The 24,690-nt window shown below is 43.4% G+C and overlaps 3 protein-coding genes across 5 annotated transcripts; all 3 read left to right on the forward strand.

Moving 5' to 3' along the window:
• Positions 1 to 347: 347 nt before the first annotated feature.
• Positions 348 to 4,025, forward strand: LOC112890471 (tetratricopeptide repeat protein 33). Of its 3 annotated transcripts, XM_025957358.1 has the most exons (7): positions 541 to 559; positions 669 to 797; positions 1,753 to 1,963; positions 2,609 to 2,747; positions 3,083 to 3,114; positions 3,280 to 3,366; positions 3,472 to 4,025. In XM_025957358.1, exons 2-7 carry the CDS (start codon positions 775 to 777, stop codon positions 3,649 to 3,651), a joined length of 672 nt encoding a protein of 223 aa, XP_025813143.1. In that variant the 5' UTR covers positions 541 to 559; positions 669 to 774; the 3' UTR covers positions 3,652 to 4,025. The 3 variants fall into 3 exon arrangements, with proteins under 3 accessions (XP_025813155.1, XP_025813150.1, XP_025813143.1); XM_025957370.1 differs by lacking the exons at positions 541 to 559; positions 669 to 797 and adding an exon at positions 348 to 484; XM_025957365.1 differs by lacking the exon at positions 669 to 797 and having other exon boundaries at positions 424 to 559.
• A 674-nt stretch (positions 4,026 to 4,699) lies between these two features.
• On the forward strand, positions 4,700 to 7,225 carry LOC112889207 (RNA polymerase II transcriptional coactivator KIWI-like). The gene is made up of 4 exons (XM_025955757.1): positions 4,700 to 4,907; positions 5,006 to 5,111; positions 6,416 to 6,438; positions 6,945 to 7,225. Exons 1-4 carry the CDS (start codon positions 4,785 to 4,787, stop codon positions 7,002 to 7,004), a joined length of 312 nt encoding a protein of 103 aa, XP_025811542.1. The 5' UTR covers positions 4,700 to 4,784; the 3' UTR covers positions 7,005 to 7,225.
• Positions 7,226 to 11,394: 4,169 nt separating this feature from the next.
• Positions 11,395 to 24,477, forward strand: LOC112886596. Its single transcript, XM_025952579.1, has 18 exons — positions 11,395 to 11,597; positions 11,720 to 15,530; positions 15,613 to 15,805; positions 17,134 to 17,273; positions 17,402 to 17,481; positions 17,923 to 18,054; positions 18,137 to 18,253; positions 18,381 to 18,473; positions 18,876 to 18,953; positions 19,216 to 19,272; positions 19,494 to 20,160; positions 20,245 to 20,300; positions 21,092 to 21,168; positions 21,243 to 21,325; positions 21,407 to 21,486; positions 21,906 to 21,985; positions 22,477 to 22,522; positions 23,340 to 24,477. Exons 2-18 carry the CDS (start codon positions 11,840 to 11,842, stop codon positions 24,159 to 24,161), a joined length of 6,492 nt encoding a protein of 2,163 aa, XP_025808364.1. The 5' UTR covers positions 11,395 to 11,597; positions 11,720 to 11,839; the 3' UTR covers positions 24,162 to 24,477.
• The last annotated feature ends 213 nt before the right edge of the window (positions 24,478 to 24,690 follow it).

Consider the following 24,690-nt stretch of genomic DNA (forward strand, 5'->3'; position numbering starts at 1 on the left):
GCGCTGTCAAGACGGCGGTGATCTCTAATGATCTAGCTTTTCTAATTTTATATATTAACCCTTTAGGTCTAGTCTATCGAGCGGGCGCGTTTAAAATACGCTGAACACGATGTAAGGACAAATATAATGTATTTTGTTTCTCTGAAATAAAGCGGGAAACCTTATTTCTGAAAAAGCTATAGATCTTTTTTTCCGATAGCTATAGATCTTTTTAATAACACTACAAATGTTTTAACCTGATTGTCTTTTTTTTAGCCAGTCATTTAGATGTGGATTTCGATTGATAGAAACAGCGAATTTCTTTTAAAAAACGATTAGATCTAGGACACAAATCTTAAAGCACACCGCGTCGTCCAGACGGTGCCATGGCCCATGAGCCAGTCGGTCGCCTTTCCTGAACCTGCTGCATCTAGCGGAAGAATCCAACGATCATTTCGGGAAATCGCCGGCGCTAGCCATACGCTGCGTTCTCCTCCTCCAACTCGTGAGTTCTGGACAAACTTTTATCAATCCATCCACCATCCCCCGTCGATTACTACTTCATCTTGGAATCTCAAAGGTTAGCTTTCCCTTTTTTCCTTTCCTTTGTTACTACTCGAGCGAGCCGAGCGACTGGGGCCTGGCGAGTTGCGAGATTATCTTCTCGGCCGGATTCTTGTTCCTTGCAGTTGTCTCGTTCTTCGCCTCTCAATTTGCTCCATCGCCCGCTTCAGTCATGCAGCTACTAACCGGCCGGTGACGCGCGTGGTGGGGTGGTGCCAGTGCGCTCGCAACATGTTCGATGATTTGTTGCTTAGGTGCGGTGCTGTGCCTTAGGACTTAGGAGTGATGCGTCGTGGTGGTGGTGGTGGTGGTGGTGGTGGTGGTGTGTGTGGGGGTAGTAATGAAGCCTTTGCTTGGCTTCAGTTTTGAGTCTTCTGTCCCTATATTCGTAGTTTGCGTTAGTAATGTTTTTTAAGCCAAAGTGGGAAAATATGTAAAATGGAACTTGTTGAGGTCTTCAATTTAAGGTCTTTTTTTGTTTTGCGAGAGCAAAGATAGGCATTGTCAGAGATAGATCCCCAGATACCCGCAAGGAAACTACTCATAAGGAAAAAGAAGTCGGACTCCTAATCTAAAACTCTACCCTGTAATCCTACTAGGACTTGTACTATATAACCGACTAGAAACCCGCCTTCTGAAGTATATAAAGGAGGGCAGGGGTATCTAGATCGGTAGAGACATCTAGAACCAACTCAAGCCTGAACTAGGGCAACACAACACCTAAGCGCAGGCGCAATATACTGCACCCCAACAGAACGTAGGGTATTACGCTATTCTAGCGGCCCGAATCTGTCTAAATCCGTGTCTTGTGTCTTCGCTTTTACCATCAAGCTCCAAGTCGCGACACCTTGTCTACAAATCTATTACCTCGGGGTATCGCTCGGTAGGCTTGGTGGATAAAACACCGACAGGCATTCTGTCAGTAATTGTTTGCAACTGTCTTTAAAGTTATGTAAACCAGTTTTACATGGTTCGTGGGTCAATGCGAGGTGCCTTTCTGATTCGGGATATTTTGTAAACTGGAACATGTTTCAGGTCTTTAATTAAAGTCCATTTTGTTTTGCAAGGGAAAAAAAGATAAGGCGTTCTGTTTGGGGATGTTGAAATTGTTGCAAGCCAGATTCGTTGTGCTTTTCTGTAGCTTGAGTATACAAAAATCCAGCTTTGAATTTCTGGTTGTGAAACCTGATTCTGCCTCGTCTGAAACAGATCCACAATGAAGATAGCCTGGGGTAAGAATGCCAAAATGAAGAGGCAGCCAGTGGTAGTATCAACTAAACCAGGTCTACCATTTGGAGTGGACAGCGATACCGATGAGACTGAAAAGGAGGAAACAGCAGGGGCAAACACAAACTGTCCTGGAACAAAGCCGCTTGACACAGCTGAATCGCTCCAGCGTCAAGGAGACAAACTAGCCGAGGTATCTTAGTGTCTATTAGATCAAGGCCCTACAGATTGATTTGATTGTCTTAGTTGAAGGGCTAACATATTTTTTGTGGGGTTTGCGTGCTATCCTATCTCACACTGCTTTGACGGTTAGTTTTCTCATGGTCTCCATGGCCAAAGAATAGTTAGAAATAAAGAGCACAAGCACAGAACCAATTAAACTGTCTCAGGAATGCGCATAAGTGACATGACAACTGCTGATATCTCCAGCTTTGGCAGTCAATATATATTTGTATTTGCCTCTAGGACTCCAGGATGTAATGCTTCTTCTTCTTTACACAAGAATAACAGAGCAATATAATGCTTGTAATTGTAACAAGTTCTCCTGAATGCATAGCATGTGCAGGTCATTTTCTTTTTATGAAACAGGAGGGGCACGCCCCTACTGGTTATATATTGATATAAAGTAAAAATAAAGGAAATACACAGCAACATTTAGGAAACAAAGAAAAAAAATAGATAAATGGAGGCGCATGTATGTAGTCATTGGGTTCTGTGTTCTATTTCACACCAAATTGTTCTGTAATAGCTTTTGTTTGCAGTTGTTCAGGCTAGGCATATTCTGTTGCTAAATTAATATAGAAGGGAAAAAAATTCATTCACTTTGTTACCATTTTAGGAAGGAAAGTACCATGAAGCACTTAGTAGATGGGAGGCTGCACTTACCTTGGCACCTGATAATGCAATACTGCACGAACAGAAAGCTCAGGTTTTACTTGAAGTGGGAGATGCATGGCATGCACTGACAGCAGCAACCAGTATGCTCTTGTTCTCACCCCCTAATATCTACTCTTCTGTGCTATAGAAAAGGACATGGGTTGGGAATAATACCAATTGTTCAATCAGATTATTATTGTACTATCGATTATCTGTTGTATAGAATTTAGTCAGCTGTATTCATTTCCCGCCAAAAGTGAGAATTGGTGGCAATATTACTTTGTCTTCTGCGATACAAATGAATATGGTAGTTACACATAATTTCTATTGTCCTTAAGCGAATAGCAAGATCCAGCTAAGTTAGCAAGTCAGCTGTGACAAACCTGTTTTCTACTGTGAACAAACCAATAAAAGATCTGTTGGGGTATACTTGCAGGGGCAACAGAACTGGATCCTCTATGGCCTGAGGTTAGTTAGTCTTCCATCATCTCTCTTGCCCTCAATTATTCTGTTTCTGCCCCTGGTTTGGTCCCTGGGACAAAGATAACATCACTTAATATTTACATTTCATCATGTTCATAATTCTTGTTGTGGTTATCTCATGAATGATATGGTCATCTGATGTTTTTACAGGCTTGGGTCACACTTGGCAGAGCGCAGTTAAATTTTGGGGAACCAGATTCAGCTATACTGTCATTTGACAAGGCACTAGCAATCAAGGTACTTCCATTTTGGTGCTGCGTGGAGATTGCCGTATCTGCATCATTAGCCATCATATGCGAGCCACCCTTTTTGCCTAACTGATCTGCTGGATGCTTTGCACAGCCCGACCATGATGGTGTGAAAGCTGACCGCAAAACTGCAGTCCATCTTGTCAAGAAACGAGGGCAACTGCACTCATCCGGTCTAAGCACCAACAAAAGGAGGTTCACCGTTGGAGAGAACTCAGATAAGGGCGCAGAGGGTGAAGAAAAGGCGGATGAAACAGCAGTACAGTCTGGTTAACCTGCTACATGTTGGCTTTCATCCTGGGCCTAGTGCTGTAGAGACAGTAGAGTATAACTGGCTCAAATGAGGGAGCACATGTAAGGATTTCTGAATTCTGCCACATATTTTCGCATGTCAGGATTCTGAGTTGTGTTCTGCCGAAGTTTTGTGCCGCTCTGTGGAACTTTGTTAGAGCCATAGAGGTATGCTGTAGTGATCTAGATTCTAGACGATCTGTGTTATGAAGTTCTGTGGTGGTTTGTGAATACACGGGTAGGTCGTGTCCGGCACAATGCTATTGTCAGCGTACAAAGTGTACAACGTTGTACCCAGCTGTTAAACTTGGTAACAATCCCCCAGTTCCGTTTGTAAGCTCTCCTTTGCAGCCAAACTTGTACAACCACGTTTTTGTTAAAAGATTTTACGGAGGACGAGAACCGAGATGGAAAGAAAATAGGAGATGGGATCTTGCCAGGCTTTCGTAATATGATGAAACCTTCTGTCTTTCACCAAATGACCAAAGGGTTGGCGCACTCTCTTGTCCTTGGTCTCAGTTTCACCATTCACAAACTCGTTTCTCTCGACACCCCGGCACTTGCAGCATGTCCCATGTCCGGTTGAAAGCTGAAATTGGCATGAAACGTGACAGAGCTCCTAGAGCTGATTCTCTGCTAAATCCAGCAGGAGCTCTGCTAAATAGTTTTTCAAAGAGAATTGATTTTTTGCTGATTCTGTGAAATGAACTAAGAGGTTAGGAGCTGAAAAAATGGCTTCTCTGATTCTATGAAGTGATTTGTTATCTTGATTTTAAAAGTTTATGTTAAAGAATCACTTTCAGCCATAGAATCACTTCTCTTAGAGAATCAGCTCCTATATAGAATAAAAAAAATCAAATAGAGCTCTACCAAACAGGTCCTGAAATGGTTTGAAATTCAAATATGAACCCTTTAAGAAAAAAATTTGGTTGAAACATTAAACATGATGCCCAGCATAGTATTTCTACTATTCGCATCACAATTTAACTTCCATGTCCGCTGGGCCCACACCTGTTCCTATTTGGTTGCCTGATCCACTTCCAGCGGGCCCCAGTCCACGATCGAAGAAGCGGCACCTGGAATCGGAAACCGGTTCGAACGCTCGAGAAAATCAAGATGTGGGGGAAGGGGAAGAAGCGCTTCGGCGGCGGGGGCGGGGGCGAGCCGCCGGCCAAGCGCCAGGCCGCCGGCGAGGAGGGGCCCTCTGAATCAGCCGAAGACGGCACCGTCGTGGCCGAGGTACGTGTTCCACGCTCCGGGCCACCCAAATCCCTGTCACGAAGGCGAAACCCTAGAACCCTAACTTGGTCGGTCCCTTTCCGGCTGGGTTCCCGCAGATATCGAAGAACAAGAAGGTGTCGGTGAGGAGCTGGAAGGGCAAGGTCTACGTCGACATGCGCGAGTTCTACGTCAAGGACGGCAAGACCCTCCCTACCCGCAAAGGTACCGCCAGCGCCTTCTTCCCCCCCTCATTGTTATTCTGTTTTTCCTGTCGACTAGACTGTTTCCTAGCATCGCCTCGCATGTCCGAGTAGAGCGCTCCAAGTTAATGCGTCTTGCACGATTGTTGGCTTAGATAGATTTGTTCTAGCTAGACAAAGGACGCTGGTGGCTTTATTGTAGAAATAAATAAAATGGGATGAATGACTTCGTTAATTTCCTCTCCTGCGTTCGAGGACCATTTTGGTTCTAATAGATTGATGCCATTTATTTGAACCACCTTGTGAATATTTAACATATGCGATACTTATATTTGCCTATTTAGTGTACAATGTTGATCTTGTGGCAGACATTTGAGTACATCAAACCAGGTCTATTTATCAGAGCAACTACTTCCAATTCCACTGACCTTTTTATAGAATGATGGTATTATCTTGAAACTGTTAATGGATCTAAACATGTATGCTTGTAGCTTGTGATTATGCTCCCCATTCTCATTTGAGTTTGTTGCTACAAATTATATCTCTTGAAGTAATCTCAATAAGTTAATTTTCCAAACTCAAGCGAGGTATCGAACTAACTATAGAATGCTCATGACATCTGTGAGGGGGAAAAAGAAAACTGTAGTGGTGAACTTATCAAGGTAGAATGCACCCCCTTTCATCCCCACAAACATTTTCTGCTGCTGTGATGATGTCATATAATTATGTGATAAGCCCTTGCCTGTATTACTTGAAATTGAGACGGTGTACGTTTCAGGCAAGTAATGAAGCAGCGATTTTTACCACACATATGCATGTCTTTGTTGATAGTTATGAATAAGTTATGCGGTCAAATACTATGTTTGTTGGGCAGTGTTTATTTGTAAATTATTACCTATGGAGATGGCATATACTCCTCCTGTTCCAAAAAGAGTGTCATTCCAGCTTCGTCTTAAGCCAAACTTTATAGGGAAGAATACCAGCATTTATGACACCGAATAGGTCTACTATGAAAATATATTTCATGATGAATCAAATGATAATTATTTGGTATAATATGTATTTCTACTTTTTGTATAAACTTGGTCAATTTTAAGATAGTAATAGAGGGAGTACTATTTTAAGCTTACATGGGTTCAAAGTCTGAATATTTAACTGCATGGGAAGATTAGAGATGGTTGTTTATCTTCTGGTTGCATTCAATCTGGCATCCAAAGGGAACATAAATTGTTTTTCCCATCCAAAATTTGTGTCATCTGTAATCTTTGCTCAATGCAATGCATAACTTCTATGCTTAGTAATACTATTTCCTTTTTTTATTATCAGGTATATCACTCCAGTTGGATCAGGTGAGCTGCTTTTCAACTCCTCTACATCTGCTAAGATCTTTAGAATTTATATACAAACATTAAGTTTATTTGAAGTTAGCATGCCATGCTTAGATTATACATATAGCCCTAAAGTTTATTTGACAAGCATTATGATTCTTTTATGGATATGGAAATATCTTCCGCACATGAGGACACTAGCTATACAATTCTGTAGTAAAAACATTTCTTTTTTTGGTCTTTCAAAGAAATATTTATTTATTTGTTTGAATAATCTTAATTCCAATATCCATATGTTAGGTGTCTGTTCAAGGAGCATAATTGCAAGTAGCTTTCCTGTTAGCTTTGCAGCCATGTGCTAATACCTTACCACTCAAATATGCCATGATTGTCACTATTAGCTGCTGTTGGGCTATTGGCAAATTTACAATCATTCCTATGCTAACAAAGCACTTTGACCTTTTCTCCATGTCAATTTTTTGCTTTAATAATAAGTTTTGCGTTCCTGTTGTGTTTTACATCTGCAGTGGAAGATACTGAGGGACAATATCAAAGCCATAGATGAGGCTATCAAGGAGAACACATGATAGGAGCCTTCGATCTGGATCACATAGGGCAATCGTTTGCATGTTCTCTTCAGACGCCTGATGTATGCTAGTATGCTTCAACGTTGCGCTTGTGCCACTTGACCATCTGTTCTTGTTTTAGGTTGCTGCACGGCAAAGCTATGTAGTCTGCACTTTGGACATCCAGATGACATGTAGCCTTAATGAATGAGTTAGTGACTTGACTTGGTGTTCCCAATTCAGTTAGTGACTTCGTTACAGGTCATTTCGAGCCTGTTTGGCACGGCTGCGGTTCCTCCAAAAACAGCTCCATTTTTGGCTTCTTTGGTGGAGCTGAACCGTTTTGCCAAACGGCTTCACTCTATTTTTCATGGATGAATTGAGGAAGGAAATGTCCATAATGCCCTTATATTTTTTCTGTTTTTTATCTTTTCTTCTTATTCCTTTTCCTTCTCATTTTTCTTTTATCCTTTCTCTCTATTTTCTTTTTATCCCCATCTTCTCTTTCCTCCTTAACCTCTTCTTCCTTTGTGCTCCCGCCCTTGCCCAGCGCTCACACAGCCGGTCTCCCCTGCCTTGCGCTCCCACCGCCGTCTACTGCTCTGCCTCGTGCCTACTGCTCTGCCTCGTGCTCCCGCCACCGTCTGCTGCCTTGCCTTGCGCTCTCACACAGCGGCTCTCGCGCATCCGGCCGTCGCTTGGCCTCCTGTGCAGCTCGTTCGCCACCGCTCGGCCTCCTGCAGCTGGCCCTGCACCACCATGCTGCCTCCCGCAGCCACTTGCTCCTGTTGCCGCGGGCTCCCTCCGCCGCCATGACCTCCACTGCGGCCATGACCTCCCGCCGCTCCCTAGGAGAAGAGAAGCAGGAGAAGGACGTGGAGGTCGAGCGCCACGAGGAGGCGGAGCACACGAAGAGGCCGCGGGGGTAAAGATGGCAGGTGGGACATAGGGCTGCAGCCGGAGCCGGATGGAGCCTGCTTCTGCATCTAGAGCTCTTCCCATTCTACCGTTTGGCAGGCCTCCTTGAGAATCCGGTTTTGGAGCTGTTCAATAAGCCCTGCCAAAGGGGTTCTTCATTTCTATTTGGGGCCGATGGGTGTGGCAAGCATGGATCAGCTCACACCAGTGGATTTGCCTTTATTTCTTCCTGTTTGAGGGAGGTACAGGCACCTGAGGGAAGTAGTATAATCATGGGCCAAGAAGGTCACTACGTCGACCGAGTGGGCAAGGTGTAAGCCCATTCTTCTTCCTCATTTTCGAGCCCAGTACCACCAACCTGCTGAGCTGCGCTGAATTCCCAAATCCGAACGAATCCCATCAGGAAGCGACAAAACTACCATGTTGCGGGCTGCCGCTGCCACTCTGCCCTCCGCCTTCACTGCGATGCGCGCAAAGCGGAATGGCGCGCCGACACACACACGCACACACTGCGCGGAGTGGCAGAGCATCCGCATTGGCACACGATGCGATCGCGAGAACACACCGAAAGCCAATGGGCGAGAGGCCGGCCCCCAGGTTGCGGTTGCCCCTTCTTCGCGCTGGTGCGCGTGCGGTGACTGCCACCGCGCGGGTCAACGGGGGAAGTCTTGTTTGCTTTACTCGGTTAGCCGCTCTGACCTTCCCTTTCGGTGGAGGTGGAGCGGCTGCGTCCGGAAGCAGGCTGCTCTCGATTGACACCGCACAGCGGTCGATAAGAAAGGGAACCCGTTTATTTGACTCGCCGGACAGGACTGCCACGGGCTTTCTCAACGTGAAAAGACGACGGGCTCAACCAGCTAGGTAAAGGTATTACAACTCTAGAATATTAGTGTTAGTTTAAGAATGTATATTGTTGTTATAGATCGTATGGTTTGGTTGTATGAAAACTTGGCCGCAAGACCTAATTTTGTGCGCTTGGTTAGCCTTTTTTTTTTTTGCTTCAGCTTACAAAAGTCCTTTCCCAATACGCTATGCAATTAAGAAAAAAATGTGTAAGTTTTATGAAGGATTACGATCTTGCAATGACAAAGCACCCTGATATCTCATGTGACAATTTTTTTTGCTGGCCTCTTGATGAATACAAAGCTGTCTCAGCAGGTGGATTTAGGTGCGATAAGGTGGGGGAGGTCAATCTTTGAGTTGGAAAAGATTTTGGAGTAATTATTTTTTGCGAGCCAGTTGTTATCTCTAGATGGCAAGGAGCTTATCAGTGTCAACACATGATTGCTCTCTAGTCTATTTCACAAGTAACAAAAGCAAAAAAAAATCGCAAAAATATACGGTACAAATAAACCTGCTTGTAGTTATGTATTCGAAATACTTTTCCTTTTAGAAAGCTGCACATTATGTTTGCCAAAAATTGAAATAATTTACCATAGCTAATCTTAAAAGCTAGAGTTTATTTTTAAAGTTGCCAGAAATTTAATCGAGCATGATATCTAAAAGTAAACTCTGGCTCTTGATGGTTGTATCAGTACAATCATAAGCGCAAGAGAACACTTTCAAATATAAACTAATCGTACCATTTTTATATAACAAAATCTATATGATTTGAGACTAATTTTAGAATTGCAAATTACGTGTTTGGATCTCTAAAATAACAAGGTGAATATTAGACTATTAGTTGTCGTTCGGACAGGCAAAACAAGCAGAAAAGCTAGTTGTTTTTTTGCTGTCCAAAACATCTTGTTTTATTGACAGCAGGGAGTACGTGTAAAACAAACCGTCCGAGTAACCCAGTTGAGGTGGCGACAACTTCACTATTTGAGGTACGGTACACTGAGAGGAAGTCGTGATCGATATTTGAGGACGTTTAGAGCCTAAACCTCTCTGTTAATCATGCCGTTGCAGTACAAATTTCTGCGCTACGTGACAGATTGGATGCCTGGAACCATTTCTGCCCGCCCGCCCTCCACGCGGCACACGGCATCACGTCCATCAAAAAAACTGAAAAGGTCAAAAGAAAAAAAGTGCACGTACCAACCCCGCATCCGCGCAGGGGGGGAAAACGTCACGTCGCGCAGCCGAGTCCACGGCCGCGACGCCGCAGTCCTCCCGCTCCGGCCCGCCCGGTCAGTCTTCCTCCTCCTCCTCCTCCTCCCAAAAGATAAAGGGACCCACACGCGCAGACCCGCCCCAGGAAAGGCCATGGAGAGCCACCGGTCGCCACGCAGGCCGGCCTGGCCGTAACGCCCGCGTTGCGCCAGGCCTCCCGCGTGCAACTGACTTCGGGGCCCGTGTGCCGGCGCCGCCCACGCCTCCACCACCTGTCAGCCGGACGGGGCGTCGCCGTCGCGGGTGCGCGTGGCGCGGGAGATATTTCGGCGGCGCATGCCCGCCTGCCAACCCCTTTTGCAGTCTCGTCCCTCCGGTTCCACGTTATTGCGAGTACTCCTGCACTACGAACGCGCCGCTCGATGCCAACGTGCCGTTGGGATAAAAATGAAAATACCCGTCCGTTTCCAATAACAGATCCGTGCACGGCGTCTGACGCGGCGCGAGCGTGGTGTGGTGGGCCCTCCCTCCCTACCCTCTCCTGCGGTGACGGGTCGATGACGCAGTTTGCCGGTTTCGGTTGGGGACGTTTTTTTTTTCTTTGCTCTTTTTGTTGCTCTGCAGTGGATGATAATTAAGGGCTTGTCTCCTGGACACCTATCCGGAGGGGGCGGCCCGTCCCGACATGGCAGAACCGCCGATCAAGTCAAGGATGAGCGAGGATGATGGCCACCAACCGCCCCCGTCCAGTCTAGCACTCCATGTCTCCATGGCTACTACCGCTAGGCTCGCAACTACCGCGCAACCGCAACGATTCGTCATGCTTCTTTCCACCTTCCCTTCCACACTTCTACTCGCTTCGAAATACAAACTGCTGCACAGTTCTGAACGAATGCGAAAGCTGTTCGAATTCAGAATAAACGAATGCCGTTACAGCTGCGTCTGCAATTCTGCGTACGGCACTCACGTGCAACACCAATGAAAATGTACACAGGGCTATGTACCAAATTTCACCGTGCAACACTCCGTTACCGTTGCACCAATGCACAGTCTTTTTTTTTATCTCGAGGAAGAAAAATACATGCAGGTACAAACAACGGTCACGTCCTTTTAAATCTGAGGCCCGGATAGGATAATAATATCGCTAGCCTTTCTGTCGCGCTGAAACCCACCATCTTTTTCCCCCTCTTCTTCTCTCAAAATCAAACAAAACCCCAGTTCAAAAAAAAATCAAACAAAACCCGGATTTCGAACGCGTTGGCCGTCTCTCATCTTCCTCCTCTCGTCTCGTCTCCCCACTTGCCCTCGCAAACACGATCTCGAATCGAAACAAAACGGAGGAGCGAGACCTTTTCTACTCGCTTCCTCCTTCCCTGTTTTATTTATTTATTTTCCCCTTATTTTTTTTCTCTCTCTCTACCCGAAATAATATACTTCGCCTCCTCTCTCCTCGCTCCCCTATCCGCCTCCGCCGCCCCCCCTTCCCAACGCGGTCGACGAGACGACCGCCGACCCGCGGCGACCCCGACCCCGGCGCCGCGGCCCCCTCCCGCGCCACGCCCGCCGCCGGAGCCCGACGGGAGACGCCGCCGACGGCCGCCGCTCCGCAGGCATTCGCCCGCCGCCACGCGGGTCCCCGAGGTTCGTGTCTCTGGTTTTTTTTTTCCGCGTTGGTAGGGGTTGAGGGGCGCTGCCCGTTTGTTCGCGGAATTCTGATTGACTTCTCTGCCCGTGCTCTCGGCCCCCGGCGGCTGGAATTCTAGGGTTTTGGAGGGCCCTCGGCCTCGGCGTGATCGGGCGCGGCGGCGGCGGGAGGAGGAGGGTGCGCGCGCGGGCATTGAATGGTCTCGATCCGTACAGGCCCCCGCTGACCTCCTGCCGCAATGGAGGAGCCTGGCGCGGGCGCGCGCGGGCCGGAGGATCATGCTGCTGACGCCGCGCGGCTGCGGGGAGCGGAGGAGGTACGCGGCGCCACGGAGGCTAGATTGCCCGCAGAAGTAGACCAGGAGAAAGGGGGCGATTTTGCTGTTGGATTGGTGGCTCCTGTCGAGGCTGTTTCTGCCTCGACTGAAGGGAGAACACTTCAGATAGGCCAGGGGAAGGGTTCTAGTTTGGAGCAGAGGGACATGTATGTGGAGGAAGAGAAGGGAGTTAGTTTGGCTCCCGCGTCGCAGAGTTCCGCTGAACCTGGCGGTTTGCAGACGTGTCATGAGGCCAATGGCGGGTTGCCGCATAAGACGTTATGTGCCCCCAAGGACACCGGATGCGTGTATGGCATGTTGGAGGAAACGGCAGAGGGGAGCCAGTTTGAGCAGGAGGATTTGGTGGGTAACGGAGGTGATTGGGTTGGCGAGGTGCAGGGAGTAAAGGCAACTCTAGAAGATTTACGGATTGCTTGCGATGAAGCAGAATGTGATCATGCACGCTTGTTGGGTTCAACGAGTCATGGTAGTGAGCAAGAGCCATGTGCCGTTGATGGCTCAGGTTCCATCACGGATGCTAATGATGAGCTACAACAGGATGCTTTGATGCCAGATAATGAAGCCGTGGTCTCCAAGACTCGTGGTAGTGAGCAAGAGCCATGTGCCGTTGATGGCACAGGATCCATCACGGATGCTAATGATGAGCTACAACAGGATGCTTTGATGCCAGATAATGAAGCTGTGGTCTCCAGGCCAGCGCATAAAGATTCAGTTCCTTCCATTTCAGGTGGCGTTAATCTTTCTTTAGATGGAAAGACAGGTCAGTTTGGTGGAATATCTGGTGATTCAATGATGTGCCATGTGTCCGACGGAGGGATGTGGAATGACGGTTTATGTGCCGCTGGAGGTAAAGGATCTCAGTTCATTGATTCTAGATGCATGTATGACACGGTGGACATGGCGACAGAGGGAAGTCCATGTCAGCAGGGCTTTTTGGCAGGTGGGAGAGGTGTTTCGAGTGGTGTTGTGGAGGATTCACAAACATGTTACGAGGAACCACATTGTGGTAATGAGGGCTTGCCAGATTTGGTAAATCGTGATATTGAGCAGTTGCCATGCAGCATGGGTGCCACGTGTTTGAAGAAAAATGCTAACCGTGATCTCGAAAAGGATGGTTTGTCAAATAGCTCTTGGACCTTGCACGAACATTCAGTTCCTTCAATTTCAGGGCATAATCCTGCTGTTTCTTTAGATGGCAAGACTGGTCAGATTAGTGAATTACCTGAACATATGTCAAGCATGGAAAATGTGGCTTACAGTGCAGAAGTATGTGGTACGTTTTCTTGTGAGAGTGCATTTCACAAGGAGGCTCCTGAAGATGAGCGCCGGTTTTCTGGAAGGAAGGTAAGCACAAGTGAAGAGGACTTGCAGACAGATTGTATGGAAGCAGCCCATGACAATGGGGACTTGTCAGATCTGGGGAAGCATCACTCTGAAAAATTGCTATGTGGTGCTGATGGCCTGCCATTGATGACTGGTGCTAATCATGAGCTGGAAAATGTTGGTTTCTTGCCAAATATCAATTCAGTAGCCTCCTGCCGAGTTGATGAAACGTCAGTTCCTTTAGATCGGAAGGTTGGTCAGGCTGTTGATACATCTGAAATTAGTGCAGGCTTTGAAAAATTGGTTTGTGATTCACTGGGAGGGGATTTGACGTTGTGTGACAGTGGCCTCCGGACGGAGGCCTATGGTGATGAGAATCAGCATTCTGGCCCTCATGCTGATAAAGAGTTGCAACATACCCCTCTGAAATATGGAAGCTCTGAACTATCCCCAGAGGGAAACCTGTGTGTTTCTTCGTATAACCAACCTTGTGATGATGAACCTTGTTGTAGTGGCAAGGAATCATCTGCTCTATGCCTGGGTCATCAAGATTCTGCTGTTGGCAGATCTGGCCATTTGGACCAAGGGCTCAATGCCGGTAATTGTGCTGATGATAGTTCTGTTGATTTTGTCAGCAATGCTAATGATGGAGAATCACAAAGTCAAAAGCTGACAGCATTAAACGTGTTCAGACGCAGGAATCCAAAAAGAGCTGCTTCATCAAGAAGAGATCCTGAGAGGCCTAATCAAATGAACCAAGCAAGCAGCAGCACATGCAAACCTAAAAAGGTTGATGTTGCGAGCTCATTACAGCAAAGCACCACGAATCTGTTCCCAAACAAAATCGCTAAGGGAAGAAGTGGCATGAGCAGGCCACCAAAACCGTCTACTTGGGGCAGTCTAAAAGAGCTATTAGATGGTTTCTGTCAAAGCTGTCGGCCGTCGACTTCTAATTCTCATCCAACTTGCCTGGACAAAGGAAGATCAGATAACATATCTGATCAGAAAAGTCAGCCAAGTATTCGGAGAAGTCGAAGTTCAAGATCTTCAAAGAGTAAATTCTCTTCCATGTCTGTTACGGGGTATGCAGATAGTGAATTGAATGGGCAATCGACCTTATCAACCGTTGTGGATATAGGGCATGCAGCTAGTGAATTGAACGAGCAACCAGCCTTTTCAACTGTGGCTGATACTGATGTTTCTTTGGAAAGTCGCAGACAAAACATTCCAAAGTTGTCTTCTGATACATCAATTAATATTTTTGATAGTACAAGCAATACTGCAGAGTCTAATGACAGTTATCGTACAGTGAAATCAAAGTGTATCCAGACTGATGCGCAGCAGTTGGAAAGGGCCTTGGTGAGTTCTACTAAAGAAACATGTGCTGCAGATGTCCATGGAGAGTGTGCTAAGCTTTCAACTTCTGAATCATCTTTGACCAATGCCAAGGGCAGTGCCATGCTGCATGTTGAATTTTCACCGGATTCTGTTTTGGAGGTGGCTTCTGTTACATGTGAAGGTAATGTTTCTGCAAGCCATGATGTTATGTTACATGAAAACTCAACCAATACTGGTGCACTGAATGTTGGTGACTATCATCCATCCGTTTCATCTACTTCCAACTTTGGAAAAGAACAAGCTTTATTATCATTGATGAGCTTGGAGCAGCAGGCTAAACCCACTTTGCATGACAACACCAGAAAGGAAGAGATTGATCCATCTCATGCCATGGTAGACAATGATGTTGGTGAAGGAAAAGCGCAAGCTTTACAGAAGTCTAATGCAGTGAGGAAAATCAGAATTGTCAGAAAGCCAGGTTGCAAAAAGAAAGATGGATCTAAAGGGAAAAGAAAGAATGTTATAGGATCCACCAAAATTTCTCCATGTGAAGCTTCAAAACATAGGCCATTTTCTAGCGATTCAATTTCTCCTGATCCATCTGAGTCAATTCTCTGCACAAGGCCTCCAGAGTTTAGTTCTTGTTTTGAAGCCCTAACTTCTGGCACACAGGATCATGCTATTTATGAACATGATAGCATTGGAAGTCATTCTGTAATGGATGGTGACAGAGGGAGTGCATTTGACAGTACGAAATCACCAAGACGCAAGAAAAAGGATGCTAATACAGGAAAGAAGAAGGGTAAGGCGCAGGATCCACATAAGAAAGAAAAAAGTAAGAGGAAAAATATAGCAGATGACACTTCCTTTGATCATGGTCTTTTAGATTTGCCTTCATCTGATCTGGCAGCGTCTCGTATGAATGAACAGAGTACGTCTCATTTTCTTTGTGATTATCATTTGTTTCTTTTCCATAACATATATCAAGTAATTTACATTCTCATTTTACATAGGTAATCTTGATCCTGCCACCGAATTTGAACTCAAGAACTCAAGTGCCATGTCTGCTCATTTACCTGGAAATGCTGCATGCAAAACGGATGGTGCATCTGTACCACCACGTGCTGCATGGGTGTGTTGTGATGATTGCCAAAAATGGCGCTGCATACCTGCTGAACTTGTTGATGTCATTGGAGAAACAAGATGGTAATAACTTTCCTTCCTGTTATCTCAGCTATCAACTCTTAATGGTTGCACTAGCCTGCTATTCTAATTGGGTGCTCTCTTCATTTGGTCTATATGGTCTATTTTGGGAAAAAAAGTTCTCTTATGTTATTTTGGTTTCTATTCTTATGTTATTTTGGTTTCTAGGAGGATAATCGAAAATTACTGACTCAAAGAAAAACTGATCCTAACCACATGGATCACTACATTTTTTTCTCTGTTTTATAATGCGGACATGCTGATTTGACCTTTCAAGTTGTGTCAGCTTTTGCTTGGTAACATCTGACTGCATTTTCTGGAGGAGCAAAATTGCTCCTTATATGTTGGGTATACTTTTGTTCAAATTGTTATTCCACATAGGCTCTACACTTTTTCTTGAACAATTCAATTATTGTTCCATGTAGATGCTACACTTTGTACCTGTGGGTTGTATCCCAGACTATCATAAAACCTGTTCCAAAGAGAGCTACACCTTCCTGGTTTTGGTTTGGTTTCAGATGGATTAATCCAAAGAAATAAGCCTGGAACCTGCATTGTAACAGTTTTTGATAATTCTTACTGGCACATCATCAGAAGATATGCCATTGCCTTTGACTCTCTGTCAAACACGTACTTCTCTTGACTAGATGATTCATTACGAGAACTGTCCTAGGCAGTTTTAGTTTTACAAGTTTGGTGTAGACATTATTCTGAATATTACATTTTCTCAGCAGTTCGGTTTTATTACAGATACGCCTTTAGAAACATGCCATCAGCTTTATCAAATAGGTTGTTCACTCTGTTCACATCTGGTAAAGCAAAAGAACTAGGATAGTTTGATGGGCTGGCCCAACCAGGTCAAGTTGCATGCACCATCCGTTTCTTGACTAGAGTGTGTATGATACACATGTCAAGGATAGTCATTGGTGATCGTAGCTTTATAATTCTCTTGGAAGTTGCACCACGTTAACCTCTGTTTCTTCGTCATCTATTCTCTCCCTTTTGCTGCGTGCCCACTGCATCTCTTCAGACTTATATTTGAGATGTTAAGCCCACAGCTTGCTTGATTCAAGTATGGATTTGCATTCATCTTTTATAGCAAGAAAAACTACTAATGTAAGGGTTTGGAAACCCCACAACCTAATATGTGTTATTACCACTCTGTGCAAATCTCTACTTTTAGATCTTCCGCAAGTTCCTTCTATTCTAGTATCTTGATTTATTCCATTCAGTCATGTGCTGTACACTCATTTTTTATATATATATTTGTGCTCATCTGCTGATTGTTTTATATGTCTGATTGATCCCCCCCCTTTTTTTTTACTATGAAGGACTTGTAAGGACAATGGGGACAAGGCATTTGCTAACTGTTCTATTCCACAAGAAAAGACAAATGCTGAGATCAATGCCGAACTCGACCTTTCGGATGCTTCGGCTGATGAAGCAGATGATGACAGATCCAACCCCAAAGGTTTTGAAACCTCTGCATTCTTTTTATTTTCTTCGGTATACTTTTTTGTTCATTATAATGTAAAATAATTCCTTATGTGTTATCATATCTGATTTTGTTACAAATTTTTGCATGTTATTGTTGAGTAGCTTGCAAAGCACCATCATGGACGTCTATTAGGTCAAACTTGTTTCTTCATCGGCAACGCAGGACACAATCCATTGATGAGGTTGGTTCTGTCCATCTATTTGAACCCTTGATTTAACTTATTTTTCAGCTATCTTTTTTGTTATGGACATGTAGTTTCCTTTAATCATAGATCGTGGAAATTTGTAGGACAGTTAGTAGTTTAAAAAGTTACTATAGATTCTTGTTCATATGTCCATTTGCAGGATAGATAGGGAAATTTACTCACAAAGTGCATAAAACACAAACATTTGTATTGTTGCCACTCTGAATGTGTGTGTGTCTCACACACTTTTTAGTTGCCAGAATATTTAACCATCCACCACCAGCAAATCCTAATGTCATTCTTGTGAACCATGTCAAATCAAACTACCTTGAACCATTCTACAAAATATATTTTTGTACTCCTTGCGACTTGAGTACTTGCTGAAATTTTGAAGAATACCCTAGTTTTCTTATGTTTTTCATTAATTATTATGATCAGAGCATGGTGTGCAACTGCAAGACTCCTCAAGATGGTCGACAGGGTTGTAGAGATGGCTGCTTGAACAGGATGCTCAACATTGAATGTGTCAAGCGTACATGTCCATGTGGAGAACAATGTTCTAATCAGAAGGTCATTGCTTTCTTTGCTACCCTTAATAAAGCTTATGTTTTCCATGCTACATTGGTTTTGACTGTAAAATATTTGAAAACAGTTTCAGCGACGCAGCTATGCAAAACTGCGATGGTTCCATTCTGGCAAGAAAGGTTATGGACTGCAGTTGCAGGAAGATGTTACTGAAGGAAGGTTTCTTATTGAATATGTTGGAGAGGTACCATTGCCTTCTGTTATTTTCCTCTGTTTACATATTCCGACTTTCAAAACTTTATCATGTTAGTGCGATGATAGTTAATCATGACTATGAGTTCTTTTGACTCTGTACTGCAATGTTCTCTCAGGTCCTTGACATAACGTCTTATGAATCCCGCCAAAGATATTATGCTTCCAAAGGCCAGAAACATTTCTACTTCATGGCCTTAAATGGCGGCGAGGTACTTCTGATTTTACAATTTGTCCATTAGCTATTTCTTATTTTCTTCAGATTTCCAATTTATTCAATATTGGTTTAAGTTTTACTACCTGCATTTCTTACTGCAAGTCCTATTTTGGTCTAAAATTTGTATACAATGAGGAACAATCAGATCACCTATTCCCTTCTTTCTCTAGTGTATGTTGTTGACTTTATGTGGCACCCACTTTCTCTAGTGTATTTTGGTCTAAAATTTGTATACAATGAGGAACAATCAGATCACCTATTCCCTTCCCTCTTTCTCTAGTGTATGGTGTTGACTTTATGTGGCACCCACTTTTGTCGAGCCATCCATCATGATGTTGGCACACCCGGATAAATTCTATTGTTCGTTCTTTTAACCTTTTCGTTTGAATTCTTCCAGGTAATAGATGCTTGCACTAAGGGAAACTTGGGCCGATTCATCAATCATAGTTGCAGCCCTAACTGTCGTACAGAGAAGGTTGACTTCTATTTCACTGATATTTGTATCTGTATAATTGACTGTGTTTCTTGCCTGTTTGGAACAGCTTCTTGTGGCTGCAGCTGCACATCTCCTGTTCTGCCCTCAAAAATAGAGTGCTTGGCTGCTGCAGCTGCACTTCCGAACACTTCCCTTATTGGCTGAAACATTGGAGCAAAATGAAAATATAATCGGTTCTTTATAGTGATCAAGACTTGTACTCTCACTCTGAGTTTGCTAAGTTGTGTTCTTTTTTTGATAGTGGATGGTCAATGGAGAAGTCTGCATTGGAATATTTGCTATGAGGAACATCAAGAAGGTAAGGCTAGAAATCATCACATTCCCATAAACTGGACATTTTGTCTGCATATGACCTAGTTCACATATTGGAAACAGAGTGTGGGTTGGTTTGCTTTATTTAATTCTGAATTGAATCAGTGGTTTGCTTTATTTAATTTTGAATAATCAGTGAATGGTCTTAGTGAATATATTGCTTGGCAGCTGTCACAGCATGTAATGGGTATGCTTTTTTCCTTATAGGGTGAAGAATTGACATTTGATTACAACTATGTTCGTGTATCTGGTGCTGCTCCTCAAAAATGCTTCTGTGGTACTGCCAAATGTCGGGGTTACATTGGTGGAGACATATCAGTTGTTGATACTGTCACCCAAGATGATGCAGAAGCAGGGCATTTTGAACAAATGATTCCTGAAAAAGATTCTGAGGAGTTGATGGGAGCAAATGGGTCTGATTCTGATGGCAGTCTTGAAAATATTGCAGAACCTGAATTTTCTATTCAAGGGGAAGATTTACATGATTGCTCAGTTGCAAGAGAGTTAGAACCACTTGAGCATACTGGAGGAACAGTAGTTGAAACTTGTGAGCCCGAAAATTCCTTGGAAGCATGGAGCCTGCAGGAAGATGAAGATGTCATCCGCACACCTGTGCATGTGTCACGAACATTTGAAAGTTCTTTGCAGCAGTTCCCAGTACATGGCCCTCTGTCATCAGATCTTTTGCTAAAGACTGCAAATTCAGTTGAAGGATCAAAGGCTCCAAATGTGATAAATGGATCGACACCTAGTTCTGATTTCAGGAGCAATCTGGTGCCTGGTTTCAATGCTAGTAAGAGAAACAACTTAAAACAACATAGAAATGTGAAACCACAATCATCAAATCCAATTGACAATGAGCACATCTTGGGAGGTAATACTATTCTGCCCCATGCTTTCCTCTCACTACTTTGGCTAAAATGTGATAGTCTTAATGTTCTCTCCTTGATATATGTAGTTGAAGGGAGACTGAACAACCTTCTGGATGGGAACGGAGGTATCAGCAAACGAAAGGTATGAAACCATGATTATACCCTTAAATTGTACATAATCTAGTGTACCTGCTTTTAACAAAAGATATTTTTGTTAAAAGTCTTGTTGGTGATTCTAATTATGATGCAATCTCCATATGCTGGGAAAAAAAAGAACTATACAGTTAGATCTGACACCATGTCATGAAAGTTTGGACTGGCCTACTATTCTAAGATTAGGACTTTGATTAGTGGTGCTCACATATCTGGAGTACAATAGCTCAAGAACATAGTGCATGAGTTATGTTGTTGTTTCATACATTTTTTTTTGTGCACAGAAGCTCAGGAAAATACTTTATTAAACAACTTGGACTTGAATTTCTAGCAAAATCAGACCTCTTTAGGTTTGAAATGCATCTTGATTGCTCTAGGGCTTGTTTGGATTCCTCATGGACCTTGCCTAGCTAGGCTAACCTAGCAAGCTTTCTTGTTTGGTTCCTGGGTGTAAATGTATGGCAAGGTCATGTTCTCTGATCAACTGCTAGCTTGCCATTGAGGGGGAGCGAGTTCAGCTTGCCTAGCTGGCCCGAGCACTTTCTTGCTGCTGCGGGCGAGTTTGCCTCCAGAAGCTAGAATTTTTGAGTGTTACCCAATGCCTAATGCACCCTTAATGAAATGGAAGTTGCCTATACTAACTTGGCTGTCTCTTATTAGCTCGTGTTTCATGCTGGCACTAATATGGATTTTTCTTGCTGCATAATTTGATCCAGCAGTGCAAACATTAGTTATCATTCTATATTTTTATGTTCTAACTAGTATTTTTTTTTCGAGCAGGATGCTACAAATGGATACTTGAAACTTCTCTTTGTGACTGCAGCAGAAGGTGACAGTGCTGGGGGCACATCTAAAAGGTTTGTTCACCAGATGACATGTGAATCAAGTTTTTCTCTCCCCTAAATATGCTGATTTTTTTTATCTCTTTCAGTGTGAGGGATCTTTCATTGATTCTTGATGCACTTTTAAAAACAAAATCACGTTCGGTCCTGGTGGATATCATCAACAAGAATGGTATATTCCCTGGCCTTCAACTCCCTGTATGGAAGTTCTCTAGTCACTGACTAAGAATCTTTTTGTTCTATTTTATGGCAGGATTGCAAATGCTTCATAATATATTGAAGCAGAATAGAACCGACTTCCACCGGATACCTATTATACGGAAGCTTCTGAAGGTCTGCACTTATTCTCATACAATTTGTGTTCATATCATCAGCTGTGGCATCCACATGTTGTATGGTTTCCAGTTGACATATTATTTTCACATTACTCCCTCTGTTCTCAAATAAGTGTAGTTTTTGATAGTGACATGACATGCTTACCAAGACACTACTTTGACTACGAATTACTAAGTATAAAATAAATGCAAAACATGCGAGGTTATAATATTTTAAATTTACTTTTGGAGACAAATCTTGAGATACCAGTTTCAAAAGTTCACTCAAACTGAAGAGAAGGGCACAGTTTAATCAGGTTGAGGTGCAAGTGAACTAAAATGGCACTTATTTTTGACTGGAGGGAGTACAATATAATAAGGGCTATATCCCCAGAACCTGGTGGTACTTTGTGTATGATTATTGGCATCTGCCTTCAGGTACTGGAGTTTCTAGCTCAGAAAGGAATTTTGACATCTGAACACATAAATGGAGGTCCTCGATGTGCTGGAGTCGAAAGGTTAGGTTATTTAAACTTGCTTATGTATTTGATACTGATTGAATAGTTTCATATTCAACTTGTTTTCTAGGTCCCGTTATTTTCTTTTGTGTGTTTTGTTTGTGTTATTCCTTTTTGACCTGAACCAGCGTTGGGATAAACGAAATGAACTTCTTCCCTTTTTTTGTCTATTTTGTTTGTGTTATGTCTTTTTGACATGAACCAGCATTGGGTTTCATCAAAGAAACGAAATGAAATAATTCCCTTGGAGAAAAAAGAACTTCCTTGTTACTTTATGGATAGTTTCTATTCTTATGCAATAGGGAGACAATTTTAAAATTGTTTGTGTTAGTTTTACCTATTCATTGCTTACTAAACTAAGTCTTTATCAGTGTAGTGACATGCTTAGTGAAATTTAACAGTGCTTTAGAAATAGCCCCTTCTTTTGATTCTTTTGAATATTTAATCAAGATTCCATTTTCTATAACTTTCATCTGGAACTTGCACTGCAGCTTCAGAGACTCGATGCTGAGCTTAATCAGACATAAGAACTTTCAGGTAATGGACATACCATGCTAATGCATTCCTTCAGCTTTGTGGAAATACATTTGTAGTTTACTTCTTCGCTAGATTTCAAATGCAAAGCTTATCCTTCACTATGCGTGGAAAGTAGATATCTTTTGACAACCAAAATGGCCGCCACACTTTTGTGACAAAGCTAGTTAAAGAGCGGGTCTTGGTCTGTAGGTTGAACAGGTTGCACCTGGAAACTTAACATCCACTTAATCGGGAAATGCCACTATAGAATAATAGCCTGAATATCAGAGATGCATTTTGAACTTCTGTTGTGGAACTATTGGTGTTATATTACTTCTTTGTTAAGTTGTAAATGGTATTTTTTGTTTTCACTTCAATCCTGGTATATGGATATAATGTTATATATTGCTCCTTGGTAGTTTAATGCATGGTTACTTTTTGTACTAATGCATGGAAAAACGGGCAACCTTTGGAGATATTTTCAAAAGGAAAGAGTCACTATAAGAGGTCATTGTAAATGGCCAGTTTACCATAATTGGCAATTGGCATGGGCAGTCAGATTTAAACCTGATTATACGTTTGTGTTCCTAAACTAGTTCCACATCCAGTGACAACGTATGAAGCACTCTTCTTTCATGAAATAGCAATGTGTCTATGGTTTAGAAGTTTTGGCCCACTCAGGAATTATGTGGGAATTGCTGGTTACTTCTCATATTCATCATTTTCTCTTAACCCCTATTGACATTTTTTTATTATTGGTTTTCTCGTAAGAATTTCATGTGAGTTTCATCTGCTTTGCAATCATTAATTCATGAATGAGCATAACTCCTTGCGACAGGTTCAACAGAGTGCTAGGAGCTTTCGTGATAGATGGATCCTCCATAATAATGCAAGGAGTGAACCAACAGAATATCCACATACATCCACATCTGCACAGGATATCCAGGGAACTAATATGGTCTGGAGTTCTGCTAGGAGGAAACGCAAGAGCCGTTGGGACTATCAACCTGATGAGCACTATAAGATGGTGGGACTAAAAATCCAAAAGGTTTTTTCTGGTCATGGCGAATTTGATGTTCAATTTGGCTTCACGAGAAACAAGTTGCAGAGGAACCAGGGAATAAACAACTGTTATAATGGTGTCCATCACATGGAGAGTTCAACAGAGGGTGCAGATGATGATGTGCCTCCTGGGTTTGAGACCAAACAGGAGTGTCAGCCTTCACAACTTTCCATAGGCAGCGAGGTTGCTCCAGGACTTTGCATGGAGAGGTGCCAACCTAGCTTGAGTGTCTCATATGGGGTTCCTGTCACGCTTGGTCAGCACTTTGGAACCCCTGATTCTGAAGGAGGCCAATGCCACCAAAAATGGAAAGTTGCACCTGGTGTGCCTTCTAGTCCTTTTCTACCATTGCCTACCCACCCACGAGGGAGTCCTTGTCCCTCCACCTCATCATCTCATATGTTTCAGCCTGATGGAACATCCCCAGTGAACCATAGCAGTTCTGGAAATTGTGGAAGGACAGCAGGCCGAGATGGAAGAGTGCATAGGATGTGGCGGAATGGGCCAAGAACAAAATGGCCATACCATCAACAAGGAAGGAGATTTTCGAGCAACCATCATAGATTTGAAAGAATCGAGCCTCCAAGACCTCAATAGCGATGATTTAGGATTCAGGGCAGCGATTGGCCCAGTCCTACAGTTTTCAAACCCCAAGTAGTCGTGGTATACATGGTGACTCCTGCTGAGAAGTGTAACAGAAACTGTTTCAACCTTTAACTATGTTTATTTAACTGGGAGTGTAACTGTCCGTTATGTAGGTGTAGAACAGATGCTGCACATAGGTCATTGCCATTGCAGCTTTGTCACTAATTAATTTCATCATTGGTTTTCTTCTCCCATTGTGTAATCTCAATAGGAATAATTCATTTGATTTAATCTTTTTACAGGTGAAAAGGCTAACCGATTTGACGGACAATTCTCTCTGTTGTATCTGGTTTCCTCCCTTATTTTTTCCCGTTCATTGTCTGCTGCACCATGTATTTTAAGCATTGTGATTGCAGCTCTGCTGCAAGGTTCCCTGTTGGCTGTATAAAGGTCCATGATGTAGTTTGTTTCCTTTGTTGTTGACCTACATCTGAATACGAAGCAGGCATTACCTTTTTTTGGATCTTGTATATGGAACATC

This window comes from Panicum hallii, chromosome 1, assembly GCF_002211085.1.
Source record: "Panicum hallii strain FIL2 chromosome 1, PHallii_v3.1, whole genome shotgun sequence".
Lineage (NCBI taxonomy): Eukaryota > Viridiplantae > Streptophyta > Magnoliopsida > Poales > Poaceae > Panicum > Panicum hallii.

Excerpts from the sequence above, each read along its gene's own strand:
- LOC112890471 (XM_025957358.1), top strand. The coding sequence starts at position 775 with ATGTTCGATGATTTGTTGCTTAG. Across the intron at positions 798-1,752 it reads TTCGATGATTTGTTGCTTAG|ATCCACAATGAAGATAGCCT; the intron begins GTGCGGTGCTGT and ends CGTCTGAAACAG. Across the intron at positions 3,367-3,471 it reads ACAAGGCACTAGCAATCAAG|CCCGACCATGATGGTGTGAA; the intron begins GTACTTCCATTT and ends TGCTTTGCACAG.
- LOC112889207 (XM_025955757.1), top strand. The coding sequence starts at position 4,785 with ATGTGGGGGAAGGGGAAGAAGCGCTTCGGCGGCGGGGGCGGGGGCGAG. Across the intron at positions 4,908-5,005 it reads ACGGCACCGTCGTGGCCGAG|ATATCGAAGAACAAGAAGGT; the intron begins GTACGTGTTCCA and ends GGGTTCCCGCAG. Across the intron at positions 5,112-6,415 it reads GACCCTCCCTACCCGCAAAG|GTATATCACTCCAGTTGGAT; the intron begins GTACCGCCAGCG and ends TTTTATTATCAG.
- LOC112886596 (XM_025952579.1), top strand. The coding sequence starts at position 11,840 with ATGGAGGAGCCTGGCGCGGGCGCGCGCGGGCCGGAGGATCATGCTGCT. Across the intron at positions 17,482-17,922 it reads GGACACAATCCATTGATGAG|AGCATGGTGTGCAACTGCAA; the intron begins GTTGGTTCTGTC and ends TATTATGATCAG. Across the intron at positions 21,169-21,242 it reads GCTGGGGGCACATCTAAAAG|TGTGAGGGATCTTTCATTGA; the intron begins GTTTGTTCACCA and ends TATCTCTTTCAG.